The sequence below is a fragment of the Vicugna pacos genome, chromosome 3 (assembly GCF_048564905.1).
Source record: "Vicugna pacos chromosome 3, VicPac4, whole genome shotgun sequence".
Taxonomy (NCBI): Eukaryota; Metazoa; Chordata; class Mammalia; order Artiodactyla; family Camelidae; genus Vicugna; species Vicugna pacos.
The window spans coordinates 50,645,021-50,664,329 of NC_132989.1; the positions used below are offsets into that span (position 1 = coordinate 50,645,021).

The 19,309-nt window shown below is 34.3% G+C and overlaps 1 protein-coding gene across 11 annotated transcripts in view; it reads right to left on the minus strand.

Annotated features, from left to right (window-relative positions):
* The window catches only part of PPIP5K2 (diphosphoinositol pentakisphosphate kinase 2), a 70,272-nt gene that overhangs the window by 25,489 nt on the left and 25,474 nt on the right, over positions 1–19,309 (minus strand). For 8 of the 11 annotated variants that reach the window (XM_072958314.1, XM_031673207.2, XM_031673205.2 and 5 more), the window contains 7 exons: positions 17,667–17,792; positions 17,403–17,524; positions 16,960–17,142; positions 12,249–12,390; positions 11,433–11,656; positions 3,402–3,529; positions 2,724–2,838 (listed from right to left, as the gene is read on the minus strand). In XM_072958314.1, coding sequence (XP_072814415.1) covers positions 2,724–2,838; positions 3,402–3,529; positions 11,433–11,656; positions 12,249–12,390; positions 16,960–17,142; positions 17,403–17,524; positions 17,667–17,792 — 1,040 coding nt within the window. The remainder of the gene's footprint in view (positions 1–2,723; positions 2,839–3,401; positions 3,530–11,432; positions 11,657–12,248; positions 12,391–16,959; positions 17,143–17,402; positions 17,525–17,666; positions 17,793–19,309) is intronic. The other 3 variants (XM_031673208.2, XM_031673204.2, XM_031673201.2) reach the window with 1 other exon arrangement.

The following is a 19,309-nucleotide window of genomic DNA, read 5'->3' on the forward strand; positions in this document are numbered from 1 at the left end:
ATCTAGATTAGACATTTCACTGTCCTTTATTTAGAAAGTTCAAAAGAAAACAAAGTTGAATTCATTTTCTTTTAGAGATCACTTTTTGAATAGATGTACATAAATGTGTACACCAATATATACACAGAAAATATTTTTTTTAATTCGTACTTTTTCCTAGTTCAGAGATGGCTGAAAAGATATTTTTGATATACAATAGAAGTGATGCTGTATTCTAGATAATCTATGGTTTGAGAGTGCTGAGAAAGGGGATATTAACATTTCTAAGTCTGTTTGGTTATCACTTCCACTGCCAATCTCTACAATGTCACTTGCTTTATCTTTTCTAATTCATACTTCTGGGGAATCTTATTAACAGCCACTGCCTTAACGATCATTAATATGTTGGCTTCCCAACTCTATACCTGTAACCCAAACCTCTAGCCTTACATATACACTTGACTAGTCTACCATCCATCCCAAACTGAACTTACTAATTTCCTTCTAATATCCTATATTCCTCCAAGTGTTACTTATCTCAGTGAATGATGTGTAATTTTATAGATGGTCCTATATTAGAAATATGGGAATCTTTCTTGACTCTCTATTCTTTCTTACCCTTCATACCTGTATGCAAAGAAAGGGCCTTAAGGAGACAGTGCTGGTGAAAGTTAAAATGCCTCCAGAACAGAGTGTTAGTGAAAGCCTCAAGGGCATTGAGGAGGTTGTTGGTGAGGGATTATCGGAAGGTAAGAAAAATGTCATTGGAAGCTATAAGAAAAAGAGCCATTGTTATGTAGTGGCATAGAGTGTAGAAATACTACAGACTGTAGACAGTGAAACTCGATGAGTAAGCTATGAAGAGTTTCAGGAACAGTTCTGAAAATGCCACCAAGGTTCTCCTCATTGCCTACGATAGACTATGAGGGGAGGGAAATAAGCTACAGGGAAATTGCCAATTACAAGACTTGCGGGGTTCAAAACTAAAACTATTTCTCATTCCCAGCCTCTCCAGAGAGTAAACAATACTATAGTTAAAAAGTGGCTTCCAGGAAAAACGGAAACACAGGAATCTGTCATGAAAACATGGATATGATCGTAAAAACACCTGCTAAGACCTCAAAAAGGTTTAAGGCTCACAAACCTTTTAAAGACATGAAAGATTTTCTCAGGGTCTTACCAGCATGTCTCTCAGATATTCACTATTAAGCAATAAGGATTGCTGAGGTTGTCCCTCAGTTGCAGGCTTATTCTTAAGATTTGTGGATGTGAACTGTTTAATGAAGTATATTATAAATTACTCATTTTTGTTATGTTTCTAAAAATCATACCATCTCGAACTAAAAGTCAAAGACCTCTTGATCTCTAAATTTCCCTGGGCAGGAAGTAGTTTAAAGAAAGCTCCTTAGCTGCAAGCATGAACTACTTTTTATGGAAAAGTTAGGATGACCCAGATGAAGTAATCAAGAACCCAAAGGATGAAGCCATGAGCCATTATAAACAACTCCCTGGCAGTATGACAGAGCCCTAATTAAGGAATGGGCAATAATACCTATGTAGATTTCAAAGTTGCTGTGGACTAGTGACTATGGTGTACCTTCTGTTTCCCTTCTTTTGAAAAGGTTATCTACAGCATTTATCCTATGCCTATCCCACCAATGTATGTTGAGTGTTTGAAGGATAGTTAATTGGTCTTTTCAGTTCACAGGTCTTTCAATTGAGGTTGAGTACTCTTGAGCACTGAAGGAGTTGTGCTCAATTGATACCTGCACCTGATTTAGACAGAGATCCCACATGTCAAGTTTACACTGTAATAGATAAGCATGGAGGAATATGGAGGAGAGATTAAGTGAATTTTCCACATGGGAGAAATGTGCATGTGTGGCCAACAGACATACTGTGATAAACTCTGTTTTCCAAAGGTGGCCACCAAAATATACCCAATCCAAAATACCCCTCTTACAATATGACAGCAATACTCCACTAATCTAGTAATGTAGGTCTATTTCCCCTTCCCTTGAACCCGGATAAAGCTCTGTGACTGTCTCAACCAAAAAACTCAGCAAAAGTGATACTAAATAATTTCTTAAATTAAGTCATAAAAATGCTTTGCACTTGCTCCCTGTTCTCTTGGGAAAAGGAAGCAGGTCACATGAAGGGTTCATTGTAGGTATTCTGGTCAACAACCCCAGCAGAGGTTCTAGCTGACAGCCAGCATCAAGCATCAGCCAAGAGAAGAAAGCTTTGAGATGATATGAGTATCAGTCACTGTCTGCATCCTCATGAAAGATCCAATGCAAAACTGCCTAAATGATTATGGTCAACCCCTTAAACTATGACGGAGAAAAATAAAATGACTGTGGTTATTTTGAGCCATTCAGCTTTGGTCTGATTTATCACATAACCGTAAATAAGAGTCACACTGTCCAACCAAACACCATGTGCTGTCTGTCAATTCTAACCCCTAAATAATGCAGCTTTTCTTTATCTCACTGCCACCAGCCTGTAACATCACCTAAAATATTTTATATTACTGTTTACTTAAATGGATCTTCTCCAAAGGGAAGAGAACATGTCATTATCTACAACATCTAGCAGTTACTTGATATATAGCAGGCCCTTGACCAATAATGGCAAATGATGAGTTATTAAAAATAACACAGCAAAAAATGGTGTTAGTGATTTGATTACAAATTCAATAAAACATATTTGTTAAGCTGATTGATATAACTTATTCTACTTACATTGCATAAGGCACCATAGCGAAGAATAGACAGTAAAGAATGTACATGACTTTCACTGGTGAAATACAATCTGGTACGAACATGACGTTCAGGAGACAGAACACCTCTGGAATATCTAAAATTAGGAGCAGACAATGTCAAAACATAACCATACAGTTAAAACTGAGTAAGTATTGAAATTATTTTGTAAAATGGAATTTAACCTTACTAGAAGTGAAAGAAAATAAGTAAACACGTAAATCTATCAGTCTTCGGATCACAATGGAGGCGTTACCTTAGACATCCTTCTAGTATGAAGATAACTGGAACTCACTGGGACCTCTGAGATTACTCTAAGAATAATTAATATTAAGCTCCTTTGTTAGCAATGGAAGAGGTCATAGCCCTTAAGAAGCTCACAGATGTTACTGCTGTTGAATGGGGATGATCACTGATGACCACATGTGAATGATGATACAGACCCTCTTTCCCTATTCACCTCAGTTTTTTTCCCCAGTTTGGAGCCAAAAGGAACTTTGGTTGGAAATTAACTATTAGGATTACCTAGGTAATCTTTATTTCCACAGTGTGCCAACTGATACACTTCTGATACAGTCATAGGAACATTAATCAGCAATTTAGATTTGAAGTATGCAAAAACATATGCCTAGAGATTTAAATACCAGTGCAGTCTCTTACACAGGATGGAGTTTATTTACAGTGTCATCATCTTGGGTCCTCTGAAGGTCTGAGCGAATTTTTCTAACTAGAGGAGTACAGTAGCCTTTGGCAATCTCCAGTTTTTCAGCTTTAGTTATACCATACTCCTGAGCAGAAAATACACAATATTAGAAAAAATGTATAATAATGATAAAGAGCTTCAACAAATGCCATGTCAAATTTAAGAATTTCAGTGAGAGACCAATATATTTACTAAGACTTTTTTGAATGTTATAAAATTCCTAGTACATTTCTGCAACGTTAAGTATACTATTCCCCAAACTATTAAGTGTAATTAGAAGGATTTTTATGGTGGAACTGAAAAAGCAAGTGATTTCCAAAAAGAGGACACACAGATAAATGTAATCTTTATGAACAGTAGCTCAACTCAATCAGGTTTTAAATGTAGATAAAACCGTAAAAGAAAGATAGGTTAAGGACACAAATACTAAGGCACAGAACAAATAGTCAGTAAACATATGGAAAGAAATATAAATTGAAAATATGAAATTTTTATCTGTTTGAATGTCAAAGATTAAAAAAGGCTAACAAATTATTTAAAAGCCTTTGGCCAATACTTTTAAAGTTTTAACTAGGAGTTAGCCAAAAATGCAACGAAATTACCAAATTTAATGGGCTCTATAACCATTATGAGTTAATTAAATTTATGAGGAATTACAATCTGAAGTGTTAAAAAACATAGTTAATTGCAACAAAAATTGCAGTTCAAAGGGGTAATTTAGAAAATGACTTGATTTAAGAAGACAAAAATCTATGATGTGTGTGCAGATGGGAAGAGAGGGTACAAGAGGAAGAGGGCAGAAAGTGGGGTCAAGGGGAGATCAGAGGGTAAGAAGCAAGACAGAAGGAGGGAAGAAATGGCACACTCTTTCTCTCCAAGTTCATTCTAGGATACTTGAATTTAAAGGCTACTTCCTGCTACCAGGTACTTCCCAGATGGCAAAACGTTAGTACGGATAAGGAATCTCAAAACTGCCTAAGAAAGAAAAGGTTGATGTATTATATGAAAATGGAACCTCTTGAGTCATTTACCTTAAATACTATGGCTTAGTTGGTTTAATCATCTCACCAACATAGATGACTGTGATTTGGGTACGAAAAAAAGAAATGTGCATGTAATTGTGTATGTGTGTGTAAACAAAAGAAAAATGCTGAAATTAAAAATCATCAGAGGAAATTTTGTTGTTGTTATTAGCAAGATGTGAGGAAACAGGCACTCTCATACATTGCTGGGCTGGAAGAAAACTAGTAAGAGTTCTGGAGCTACAAAATAGTCTTGAGTGCATGTAAAGACATATGTATAAGGAGAAGGAAAGAAATTAAAAGAATCCAGATTTCCAAATACGAGAAACTGGTTAAATAGTTGTTATTATTACATCATACTGTTCAGCCATTAGGGATAATGAAGTATATTTAGCTTTACTGATTTGGAAAGTTTTTGATGCCAAGAAAAAAAAAAACAAGTTGTAAAATTCTATGCTTTTCCTGGTTCTAGTTTTGCAGATACATTTGTTACAGATGTGAATTTATGAAAAAAATTACATATCCATGACTTTAAAGGGAAAGGTCTTTTAGAGTTTTCCACAACAGTGAAATGTTTTGCTCTAGCTGGTAATGCCATAGTGATTTGGGGGGGCTGTATTTATATTTTCTAATTTTACAACAAAGATATATTATTTTCATAATAAAGAAATCTTTCCCTTCAACACAGTGACGTATTTTGTATAGCTGAAAAAGCAAGTTGCCACAACCAACTAGGACTAAATAATTATTAGATATCCAAGTTCTCATATAATTGTAATACTGCTGCCATAAGAAGAACTGATTAAAATAACAGGTGAAGAAATTTGAAAGTTTATTCAGTGGTGATATTTAATGAGTGTCATTGGACTTTATACTGAAAATGCTATTATAAAGAATCTTCTGCATTTCATAATCTACAAATAACCAAAGAAATGATCTTCAAACTTCTATAAATGTCTGCCATCTCAATTAAGAGAATCTTAATACCAAATTTTATCTTTAGATGTTCTTATCTACCATCGCATCATTGAGACTATTTTACTATTTAACTTACTGAGGTAACAGTTTTTAACATTGTAAGTTTCATGCATACATTATGTTTCAACTTCTGTATAAACTACAGTATAGTCCAACCCCTCCCCTCGGGCACACACATTATGCCAACAATGGTGGACTCTATGGCAGACGACCTGGGCTTTCTCGCACACAGTCCCAGGCTCAGCCCACAGACAACTCCAGATTCTCCAGGCCATCTCTGTGCCACCAACCCCAGTCCTCTCCCTGAGTCTGTCCTCTGAAGCCTGAGCCTCAGTGTCCAGCCCCTGCACACATCAGCAGGCTCACATCTTAGCCTGGGGAGACCAGAGAGGTGTCCTGGATCCTCGGCACCAGTTTCTCTCGGTTCTGCCTGTTTCAGAGCGGCTGCTGTGCTGTGTTCCAAGCCCCTGAAGCACCCTTTGTCTCAGCTGGTCTCCTTGCTGGTGAAGGGGCTTCCCAAGTTGGGGGAACTTTTCCTCTTTCACCGCTCCTTCCCTGGGGTGCAGGTCCTGTCGCAATTCTTTCCACGGAGATTCCTTTTGTAACCATGCTAGCATAAGATCTTCTGCCAGAGTTCACTAGGTACTCTGTGAAAACCATTCCACATATAGATGTATTTTTGATGTATCTGTGGTAAGAGGTGAGCTCCACATCCTTCTATTCCACCACCTTGAAGCCCCTCCCTGATATGAGTTTAATATTCTTAAATTTATTGAGAATTGTTTTTTGTTCCAACATATGGTCTGTCCTTGAGAATGTTTCGTGTACATCTGAGAAGAATGCATATCCTGCTGCTTTTTGGATAGAATGTTCTATATAAAGTCCATCTGGTCTAATGTTTCATTTAAGGCTGTTGTTACCTCATGGACTTCGTTTGAATGATGTTGATGTAAGTGGGGTGTTAAAGCCCCCTACTGTTAATACGTTGCTGTCAGCTTCTCATGTTAAATCTGTTAGTCATTGCTTTATATATTTAGGCGAGTTTTCTTGAAGCTCACTGGATTTCTTCATCTAAGCTAATTTTTTGTTAAATGATCACTATTTTGAATTCTCTACTGTTTAGACTGTAATATTGTATGACTTTAAGTTTGGTTTCCAGAGAACTGTCACTTTTTTGGGGGGGTGATACTGTGTTACTGGGGTTCTTTATGGTGCCCGATGAGTTGTTCCTCTGCTGGCACATTTGAAGAAGTAAAGTTTTCTTCTTTAGGTAAAGTTTTTCCTTTTTTTAAAAAATTTGGTTCTGAAAATTCAACAGGTCAGTATTTAGAGGTCTTTCTTTGTGTTCCAGTCGGTGGCACCACAGCATAGCTTTGGGTTTTCTTACATGAGTTACCTCTGGTCATGTTTGAGAACTGATACTTTTGACACTTCACCAAATCTAGAGTTGTCACCAGATGTCCTCATTGTCATTATTGTGCCTCCAGGGTCATTGGTGCCTTGTTGCCACCAGTGTTGCTGGTGTCACTGCCTAAGGCACTGGGATAGCTGGTGCCTCCTTTGTGTCCAGGGTCTCCTAGGTTTCAGGCTCTGTCACTGCAGGGGGAGAAGTAGGGTGGGTGGAGGGAGCCGGTGTTACAGGTATCTCTGCCGTGTCCAGAGTTGTAGGGCCCATGAGTACTGTCATTGTGGGCAATTGTTGGCAGGGGTGGGGTAGGGTGGGGGATGGTGTGGCAAGGGCTACAGGCACCTACATGGCTGGAAGGATGGTGTCACAGGCCCCACTGCCACCAATGCCGGTTCCTTCTGGCCATGGATGCTACTGCAGCTGAGAGGCTGCAATCCTATGTGCCACTGCCCCCGAAGCTGCTGGGTTCTCTGAGGCCGCAGGCTCAGCCGACCCTGACTGGAAGTCTCTGATCAAAGGTACAGCCTCTACGTTCTCCTAGTTCCACTTCCTCTATGTGTTTCAGTCCATCCACTTTTAGGTATACAGATGTATGGAGATTTCTAGCATCCTGGTATGGTAAGCAGAGGCATTTTTGTTGAGTTACGTACATCTTACTGGTTGTAGACTGAAGGGGAGAGACAACGTGAGCATGTCACACTGCCCGTGATGCTGACTTCACATCCCACTGTGACTATTCTTAAGTATCTACTTTAAACCAGGGCCTCTATTTTCTGAGGACTGAGACTGATTAAAAACTGAAAAGTTGATTATATGACAGCAAAAATATCTACCATAAGTAAAATCAGTTTAACTGTTAAAGTAACTAAACGTAATAAATTATGCTTATCATAGTAAAGCTTAGACATGATTAGAATTATGTAATTCACACAGCACAGATATAAGAATTAATTAATGCCATGTAGGAGTGGAAATGGATTTTTAAGAGGCTCAGCACCACTGAAATATATCAGAACACATATACATTTTTCTTGTACAGATTAGTGACACTCTCTTAACCTAAATTAGTCAAAATAGTACATTTGACTAAGTCATCAAGTCTCTAACCTTGAAATAGTCTTTGTGAAGTAAATATACAAATTTCTCATTTTTTCCATTATAAATCAGTTTCATTACAATAAGTATTTTTGCAATTTTAGTTACTTGTTCAGTGACTGAAAATGCTTGCATCCTGTCCATGATTTTGGATTTATGTAGATGTGAGTAACAAAGCAAAATATTTACCGAACTGAATTCAAAAGTCCATTAAAAAAGAAATCCCAAGTTTTTGCCACAATAAGGAATATCAAACTGAAAAGTTGGGGAGATAAATCCTAAGTTGTCCTCTCCTCAATTTATAATCTCAGAACTCCAGGAAAGTATATAAAAACACCTCTGCTTTTAAAGTTATAAAATTACCAAAATTTAATTATGAATTTAACAAAAACAAGATTGATTACTGGAAGCTTGGGCATAATGTTGCCCAAAGAGGCCTAAGATTTCAAAGATAAATAATTTGTCCAAGATAAATACTTTTGGATATGTCTTAAAATAAATTGTCAGACTGTTGAGAAAAATCTAACCTAACTGCATCATGACAATTACTATACTATAATAGAGATTGAGAACAGCTGAGCATGAGAAAGAACTTTAACACTACGAATGTCTCAAATCATTTCCTAACCATTCTAATCGTCAGTATTTCTTCTAATTACAATGCTTAAAAAACATTATAAATATTTAAGTTACAAGGAGATGGTGAGAGATTTCTTTAGCTATATAAGTAATGTACCTAAAATCAATCTACAATGTTAGAAGGAAAAATCATCATCTAAGACTCATTAACACATAAGTATTCCTTTAAGCCCAATTCTTAGAAACACAGAATGTTTAGTATACATAACTGAGAAAGAAGAGGCAGGAGGTTAAATAAGCCATGTAACGGCACAGGCGTGATTATGATAATAAATCATTAGTGTATTTATTTAGCCATTAAGTAGGTGAAACATTTAGGTATAATGAAATCCTACAATGAAAAATGCATACAGCTACAATAAATATTTCAGAGGGTCCCATATTTACAGCTTACCTATTAAAAGTATACTTTAAAATAACCTTCATTGTAAGAATAAGTACACCCAGAATGCACTGAGCCTGGACTAATGTCAAAGAAATCCAATTAACAATAAAAAAAAAAAAACACGGTCTTATTTATGCTTCCAATGCAAACTAATCATAATGCTTACCGGAATTAACAGTAACCATTCTCCTCAGATTTATTAGTAAGTAAAATTTAAAAGAATTCTCTATCTTAAATTTCATAACAAAGATGGATGCTGATTTAGTAACTTTACTAAATGAGATCTAATCAAATCAGTTCTACAATCATCTACCCAATATCACGTAGCTAAAACTGAGCTCTGCACAATTTAGTATATTTATTTTGACATTAACCTTAAAATATCTTATCTGTTATAAAAATAAGACTTTTTACTGTGCAAAATAAAATTTCTCTTTTGTAGAATAAAACTTCTCTTCTATTTGGTAAATGAAGTTTTCAGAGATTAAGTCCTTGTTTTCTAAATCAATATTTCTTAAAATGAAGCCCAAAGACATGTTTTTGAAGTATGAAGTATTTTTATCCTCTCTTTTAAAAAAAAATTCGTCTGCAAATCGTATCTCTATCACTATTTATACAGCATACTTAAAATGATCGACCTTGTATATACTGATCAAACAAATAGTAGCTCTTTCACATTGAAAGAATAAGCTAAAATTTAACATGTATTTCACAAATAATTTTAAGTATGTTGGGCAGTCTGAATTTTCAAAGTCTCTCATTTTTCCTAGACAATGCATTAGGAAAGGGATACTGATATTATTTTAACCATTTTTATTTTATGAGTATTTTTACCGAAATATAGTTGATTTATAATGTGTTAGTTTCAGGTGTATAGCAAAGTGATTCAGTTATATGTATTTTCAGATTAGTCTCTACCATAGGTTATTATGAGATATTGAATATAGTTTCCTGTGCTATATGGTAAATCCTTGTTGCTTATCTATTTTATGCATAGTAGTTTGTATCTATTAATCCCTTACTCCTAATTTCTCTTTCCCCATTGGTAACCTTAAATTTGTTCTCTATATCTGTGATTCTGTTTCTGTTTTTTATATAGATTCATTGGTATTATTTTTAGATTTCATATGTAAGTGCTATGATATTTGTCTTTTTCTACCTTCACTTAGTATGATGTTCTTTAAGTCCATCCTATATTTTGTTCTTTCTTATGGCTGAGTAACATTCCACTGTGTGTGTGTGTGCGCGCACGCGCATACACCACATCTTTTTAAACCAATCACCTGTTGTTGGGCACTTGGGTTGTTTCCATGTCTTGGCTATTGTAAATAGTGCTGCCATGAACACTAGGGCCTATGTATTTTTTCAAATTAGAGTTTTCATCTCTTGCAGATATATGGGAATGGGATTGCTGGATCATATGGTAGCTCTATTTTAAGTTATTAAGAAACCTCCCTACTGTTTTCTATATATCTTTTAAGTGAGGCTACTTTGATATACAATCTTTGTACTTCTCATATATAGTTGACCCTTAAACAATGTGGAGGTTAGGTGCACCAATCCTCCATGCCACTGAAAATCTGAGTATAACTTATCTGTGGTTTTGCATGCACAGCAGATTCAATAACTGCAGATCAGGCAGTACTGTAATACTGCTGAAAAACTCCACATAAACAGATTCACACAGTTCAAACCTACATTGTTGAAGGATCAACCAAATTTCACTTTTCCTGTTTTTTAACTCTGGTTCACAGTTGGAATGTCTGATCTATTCCAATCTCCCCTTTATAATATCCAAATAATCTTCAAGTAATTAAGTTGCAAAAAGGTCCTCAAATGACATCTGAAATTATTTTTTTTTAACAAATTCTGTATCTCAACTTGTCACTTACCTCGTTATTATCAATCTGATTCTGTTTAATTATATTTCAGTTATTTGAATATTGGTTATACCTTTATTTTTATTTCCTATAATGAAGACTCAACCACCTCCACCACCACTACAAATAAACACTAAACATCTTGACCTCTAAATATTACTTTCAAAATACTTTCACATAAAGTAGACCTGTAAAATTTATATAGGGCCACAACTACCTTTTTCTCTCACTCTGCATACATTTCCACAGCATACAGCTGGCAGATGCACAACAGGTGCCCCATAAATACTTAAAGTGATTTATTCCATCCTGTTTTAAGTTGTCTGATTTGTTTTTAATATATTATTATTCTTTAAGAGTATCAATTCTTCAATTTCAAGAAGTCACTACAAACTATTAAAAAATCAAGAATGATCTAATATAACAAGAAACTTAAAATATAAGTTCATAATTACTTACGTTTCTTTTTAACATTATAGGTTTACTATGAGATGAAAATCAACCATCTTTTGTCCACTGACAAACATCTTAAAAGTATTTATATAACAGTACAAGAGAATTGATTCACAGGAATTACCTACCTGAGGGATAACAATATCTGCTAATGCCTTCGAAAGCCTATATAGTTCCATTGTGTTTTCTAATTTCAAGGAACCATTATGCTGGACATCATATTTTATACAGTCATATATGTCAGGGATTTTACTAATGTCATATCTTCCATTCTTTGTTTTAAAGTCTTTCTCCAACTTGGACCATCTACGTAGCATGAGCTCTAACGTTTCACTATGATAAAGCTGAATATCTAAAACAACATAACATTTTTATTACATTAAACTTAAAAATCAGGTAAAGAATATATATTAAAAAGTTCATAATTAGAAACTTTTTTAAATGTCAAAAGGCAAAATTGTTTAACAAGCTAGGAAATGTCATCATAGGTAATATAATATTAGCAACCATACAGTTTGTAGACTTGAATAAAGGTATAAACACGTGGGTTAGGAACTGGGTTTACAAAAGCCCTCTCCATGTACTACATATATCAGTTATTAGCCAAGTTACTAACCACGGTAGTCTCAGAGCCAGAGCATGTAGCACCTTCCCGCTGTGTGCTGCTGCTTCTTATGCTGCCTATTTGCTGCTTAACTATATGGCAATGCTACATAATTAATCAAATGAAAATGTTTTATTATCTCTTTCATGCTATCATGGATAAAAGCAAGTATCACTTAGCTATTATTCTTTTGTTGGATATATATTAACTCATATTACACACCTAGATATAGTATTAGAGGCTTCATTTCTTATGATTGGTGCATCTTATTTAAAAATGTTTATAGCAATTGGACAGTGATTTTATTTGTTTTCTGATCTAAGAGAAATATAATATTTACCTGATGATTTGGGATCTTCCATTCGATGTCTGATTTGAGAAGTCAAACTTTGTATCAAGGAATAAACTTTGTCACAGGTCTTCACAGGATTTTTAATTAAATGCATTGATTTGATAAGAGAAATGCTTCCAGATGGAGTAAGCTACAATGAGTAAAGTACGTATTTTACATCTAGTTATTCCCAACTGTCCATGAGAACAGTATATAAAATCTTCCAGTAGCTGGAGAACAATCCCAAATCCCAAATTATGACAACCCCCAAAATTCAGTAATAAGATCAAAGAGGAAGTAAAAATCTCACAAATTCATGTTAAAAATTTACTAAACCTTAGCTAACATTAGATTATCCACAGAGAAAATCTTGCAGAAGCACTCTAACTTACAATGACATTTTGCTGACTCACTTAGTATGTGCAAATGTGATTTAACCATTTGACATATACCTGCATGTAATAACCCTGAGACTATTATTATCATCTTCTTCCAGATAAGGTACTCAAACTCTGTTGCCCATGATCAAACCACTAATATGTAAAGAGTGGGATAAAAAGGCTGGTAGCCTGGCTGAAGAGCTGGTGCTCTTAAACCACCATGTTAATACCTTTGTGATGAGATTTTCCTCAAGTCAACAAAAGCCATTAATGACAATATAGTTTCAAATTGCAATGCTGACACTTTGCTTGGCAAGTAATTTAACCCCACTAAATAAGTTTCTCTAACATAAAAAATATAAAGTGGAATTTCACTTCTTATTATGGTGAACTAGGTAGTTTGGGCCAATCTAATCAATGAAGATTAGTAAAAATCCTGGGCAAAGAACTTCTATACTTTTGCTTAAAGGTATTTGAGAGAGAAGATAGTAAAAAATTATGGAAGAAAAACTTATAGGTCATAGATCCAGAGAGTGATTCTGGCATTTAAGGCTGCTTTTGCATTGGAGATGTTTGTTGATCCTGAATAGACAGCAAAAAAGCCGAAAAGAGCTGCAATACCCTTTAAGACTAAGGCGACAAAAGTGAAGTCCAGGGTTCCTAAAGGTGGAACTCTGGTAAACTCTCTGCATTTAGGATTCAAAATAGTGATTAGTTGGAATCTGCATTTTTAGTAAGACTCCACAGATAACTCTTATGCAAATTGAAGTTTGAAAAGCACTCTAGCTCTGGAGTCCTTGCAATGTTCAGGAAGAGAGTAAAAGCATGATGTCAACATTCAACTCTGAGACATCACAGAAGCTTATTATTATCTCTGGGGTAACAACAAAACAAACAGTAAAGTCAAATACAATTTTCAAACCATCAGGGAAATAAATAAAAAGTACCAATTTCAATGAAGCAAGAAAGGAGAGAAAAATAAAAATAGGCAATACAAATATAAAGCACTTGAAGGGATAATAGATTCATACACTAAATTTATGAGTAGTTTATAAGATAAATAATTGTCTAAACAAAGATTCACATAATAAATTCAAAAATTCCAACTAAATGCAGATTTTAACAGACACATCTAAAAATATAGTTTCAGAAAGACTGAAAGAGCTAAGAGATACTATGCAAACACCAAATGAAAGAAAAAAATCTATAGTAGTTAATTAATCCTAGAAAAAGCAAATTTTGAGCTAAAAAAATCGACTGAAATACACAAATTCTTAATTTGGATGCATCTAACAGCATGACATCAAAACACATAAAGCAAGGATTAAGAGACTACGAAGACAAGAAAATACAACTTAAAAAGGCATAGATTTGGAAATTTTAAAAGTACACTTCTAAATGACCTATGATCAAAGAAATCACAACAGAAATTAGAAAATGTCCCAACTTGCATAAACCTCAATTTATGAATACACTTAAAACAGTGTATAAAGGGAAATTTGTGGTCTAGTGTGTGTATTTTAGAAAAGATTGAACATTCATGAGTTGATAAACATCCATCTAGTGACATTAGTTTTAAGAAACAGAAAAAGAGTAAAATGAAACTATAGAAGTAGAAGGAATAAAATATTAAATAAAAATTAATAAAATGGAAAGCAGGTGCATAATTCAGTGAACCAAAAAATCCACAAAAGGGTTCTTTCAAAGGACTAAGAAAGCTGATCAACCATGACAAAACTAATCAAGAAAAAAAAAAGATGGAAACTATGTTATGAAATAAAAAAAGAGTATCTCTACTGATCCTGCAGACATTACAAAGAACTTGAAGATGAAAGTATAAACAAAATTCTAAAAGAATGTAACTTAATATAAACACAAGACATAATAAATGGAAACTACTAAATTACTCTGGAAGCCATAATTACAAGCTTTCCCATAAAGAAAATGCCCATAGGATTTACCACAGAATTTACCAGTAGATTTTATGAAACATCTAATGAAACATATATGCAGAACTTATACCTCCCAAACAGGACTCCCTAACTAATTTTATGAGACCAGTATAATCCTGGTGTTGAAAGCACAAAGATAACAAGAATTTAAAAGTAAATTTGACTCATGAACATAGACATAAAACTCCTAACCAAAAATATCAGTAAACCAAAACCAGACAGATATATATATATATTTTAAATGAGTTTATCCTAGGAACCAAGGTAGTCTCATAACTCCCATAAACCATATGATATAATAGATGAAAAGAAAATGTAAAATTAAAGAACATGTCATGGTAAAAACTCTTAGCAAAATAGGAACAGAATGTAATTTCCTTATTTTGAAAAACAGTGGCTATAAAAAAAACTACAGCAAGCATCATGCTTAATGGGAAAGTGTTAAAAAGCTGTCTCTTTGAGAACATGAACAAAAACAAGAGAAGCCACGTCTATTTAATATTGCTTTGAAGGGGCTAACTATTGAAGTAATGCAAGAAAAAGAAAAAAAATGTAAGGATTGGAAAGGAAGAAAAAAACCTGTGGATATGATGAGAAGATAAAATCTACAGATAAACTAATAAATGAGTTCAATAAGGTTGATGCATATAAAGCCAATATTAAAAAACTATTTGTACATAGTAACAGAGAATAACATTCTTAGAGGTACCATTTACAACTGCACAAACATTTTTTAAAAGATGAATGTTTTCACAAACTACAGAGCTATTATAGTCTAAATCAAGATATTAGCAGGATTTTTTGGCCAGCTTATTATGATATTTATGTGGAAATACAAGAGAAGCCAAGTAAAACTGAGGAAGGAACCATGTAGGATTTGGGAGATCTTATTCAATGAGACAAGGGTCAACAGAAGAATACATTCTAGAAGCAGACTACACACAAATGATAAAGCTGGTACTACAAAGTAGTGGGAAACGATGGTCTTTTCAGCATGTGGTCCTGAGGTATCTGGATGTACATATGGTTGGGGGGGAAACATCAATTTTGACATCCTTACCTAATAGTACACACAAAAGTCAATTTTAAGCTAGACAGCAGACAAATATGAAGGGAAAAACTGTAAAGCTTACAGAAGATCACATATAAGAATATCTTATGACCCTTGGTTAGAAAAAGGTATTATAAAAAACAGATTAAAATTCACTGATAATAAAGGAAAAAATAAACTTGGAATTCATGAAAAATAACAATTTCTGCTTATTAAAGGGAATCATTAAGGCTTAGAATAGATGGTAGTATTTAAAACATATATAAGAGCTCATACAAATACACAAAGAAGTTTTACCACTCAATAAAAAAAAAAAATACAGGCAACTAGCAGGAATAAAGGACAAGACTTGAAGAGAAGGCCTTATAAAAGAAGATTTCTAAATGGTCAATGAACATTAAGGCCACAATGATGTATTACTAAATATTCATCTTCAGAATAGCCAAAATTGATCAGTCTGAGAATACCAAGAACAGAGACTATACAGAGCAGCGACAATTCTCATGGACGTCTGGTGCGAGTATAAATTGCCTCAGTGACTTTGGAAAACAGTTTGACATCATCTGTTAATACTGAAATACAAGCATACTGTGGGTCACAACACTTCCACTGTTAGAATATACTGAAAAGAAACATACTCACATGCACTAGGAGGCTATATATTTACGGCAGTATTAATCCCAACAGCCCGAAAGTATGTGTTTGAAAGCATATATAAATTCTAGTATATTCATAAAATAGAGTATGGATCAACAAACATGGCCTGCAGGCCAAACATGACCTGTAATAACAGCCCATGAGCTAAGAATGGTTTTTACATTTTTTTAAAGTGGTTAAAAAAATACGCAACACGTGACCATTTGTGACCTGTAAAGCCTTAAATATTTACTACCTGTTCTTTCACAGAAAAAGTTTGCCAACCTCTGAAAACAATACTACACAGAAATGATTATTAATTAACTATGGAAATTCTAAAAAAAAGGGTGAATTTCACAAACATAATATTGAGGAAAAAAAGCCAGACATAAAAGAAAACATTCTATTATATGAAGTATAAAAAATAGTTGAAACTGAGACTATGTAGTTACAGATGCATATCTACCCAAATAGTATTCTGGATGTAAGACTATAAAGAGTTAGAATAGTGGTTATTTCTAGCAGGAAGGGGAGGGGCTGCAACAGGGAAGAGGCCAGAGTTGTTCCAATGTTGTTTCTCTACCTGTATAACGATTACATGAGTATATACTTTCTAATACAGTAAGCTTTAAGTTTATGTTTTATGTACTTAGGGTGTGTACACATAATATTTCACAATGTAAGGGTTCGCTAAGACCCACCTTTTCATAATCTTCAGCAGTAAAATCTCTGTCCTTCTGAAGTATTTCATGAAGTCTTGCTTTCACACGTTGCTGACAACTGCTCAAAGAGTCACTATCACTGTCCAAAAGACCATTCATGTTCGCACTTTTTACCATCTGAACAAGAATGGGTGTAAGCTCTCCTTCTAGAGCCAGTAGTCCCTAGACACATTAAATAAAGCCAACACAAATTTAAGAATTAGTATGTAAAATAAGAGGAAGTATCATAATAATTATTTTGTTACATGCTGAATTTCATAAGGTATAAGCTAAATAAATTTATTAATAATACAAATTGACATTGCCATTTCAGGGCTTTAGTTGGAAGTTTCAAATTTAGAATTTTAAAACACTGCCTACTAAAAACCTTTTAAAATACATTATTAGATGAAAATTCTAGTAATTCTAAAAATCATTTATACCTTTGCAAAAGCAGCTGCAGTCATCTGGACTCGTCCTTCATCAGAAGCATATATTTTGAGGTCATGTCGGTAGGTACTATGTAATCTAAGTAAACCACAACCAGGAAATCCTGCATAATCTCCTGAAAATAAATCCTCAAATCACTTAAGCTATATTTTTATCTCACTGTATTTCTATAAATATTTAATAACATCTCATAATAAATGAGGATTTGAAACCATAGTGTATGACTTTAACCAATTTAAAGAAACTCCAAGATTTACCTTGACCTCCAGGATACATACACCGGAAAGCTCTTCCAAGTTCTTCAGCCTGGACCCTGCCTGCAGGGGTTAGTTCTCCTCCCCACTTAAGAACCAAAAGTAAAGATGGTTCTTCTCTTCGGCTGTCTAAAATACATGTGAATGAATAAAGCAAATGTCAAGTGTGTTTCTTTTAAACAGATATATTTCAAGAATTTTTCTTTGTATCTCTTCTGCACTGAAATATGGCCCTTAGGCAAATTATTTTGTTCCTTAAACATACTATCTTTGTAGACTGTTGCTTCTGTTAGGAATACTCTTTGCTCTACCTGTTAAAGTCTTACGAAAATTTCAAAACCTCTTCCATACTCTAGAAAGAAGGCTCTTTCTCAGTTTTCTGAAAGGAAGTACTGCTTCTCTCCCTTTTCTGCTCTCACAGCGGTCTAAGAGCACTGGTATTTACCCATGGTATTCAATTGTGCTAGGTATGTTACATTAAGATCTCCTTGATGACAAGATTCAGATTAAGAGCCTCCTGCAGTGCTGTCACATAAAAGGTAAAGTTAGCTGAAGTGAAGAAGATACACATGCTTTTATAATTAGCAATCAGTGATTCATGTAATTTTTAGGAAGACATGAGAGGATAGAGCTAAATATTTATTATAACTTAAGTTTATGAGTGAAATATACAACAAAATGTAGCCAAGAGCAGCTTTTTAAGTTGGGAGTTGTCAAGTCTGTATGTCCCAGAACAAAGTATTTTCTCAGACATAGGAGAGGCCTGAGTTTTTATACTTAATTTTTTTTTTAATTGAAGTATAGTCAGTTACAATGTGTCAATTTCTGGTGTATAGCACAATGTCCCAGTCACACATATACATACATATATTCGTTTCCATATTTTTTTGCATTAAAGGTTATTACAAGATTGAACATAGTCCCCTGTGCTATACAGAAGAAATTTTTTAAATCTACTTTTATATATAGTGGCTAATATTTGCAAATCTTCAACACCCAAATTTATCCCTTCCAATCCCTTTTCCCCTGGTAATCATTAAAGGTGGGAGAGCGGAAAATATACTTAATTTTCACCTTCTCTTTGTCATGTCCTTAGATCTGTGTTGGGTTCCAGAAACAATTTCATTAAGAAATAAGCACTATAAGCACTGAAGAATTTGATGATTCATTCAACCTGGGGCTCATTAGTAGTTATATGTGCTTTACCCTGCAAGCCATTATTAATTTATAGACAGATAATAATTAACTGACTTTTTTTCTTACAGTAGTTTATAGAATGTTTTAATATAAACATTAAGAATAGGAGATTAATCTATGTTGCTTTAATCACAAAGTGCAACAAGAGCAATATATCAAAATTTAGCATATATTTGTGTTTGCACTTAAAATAATCAGTAGGAAGGTACAGCTCAATGGTAGAGTACATGCCTGGCATGCATGAGGTCCTGGGTTCAATCCCCAGTACATTCATAAAATAAATAAACAAACAAACCTAATCACCCCTCCCCCCAAAACCCATAAATAAATAAATTAACATAATCACTACTTCAATTTTTGCCTCTATAAATAATGCCAGTGTGAATATTACTATAGACCAATCTTTTCCTCAATGTCTAATTACTCCCTTGGGATAGATTCTTACAAGT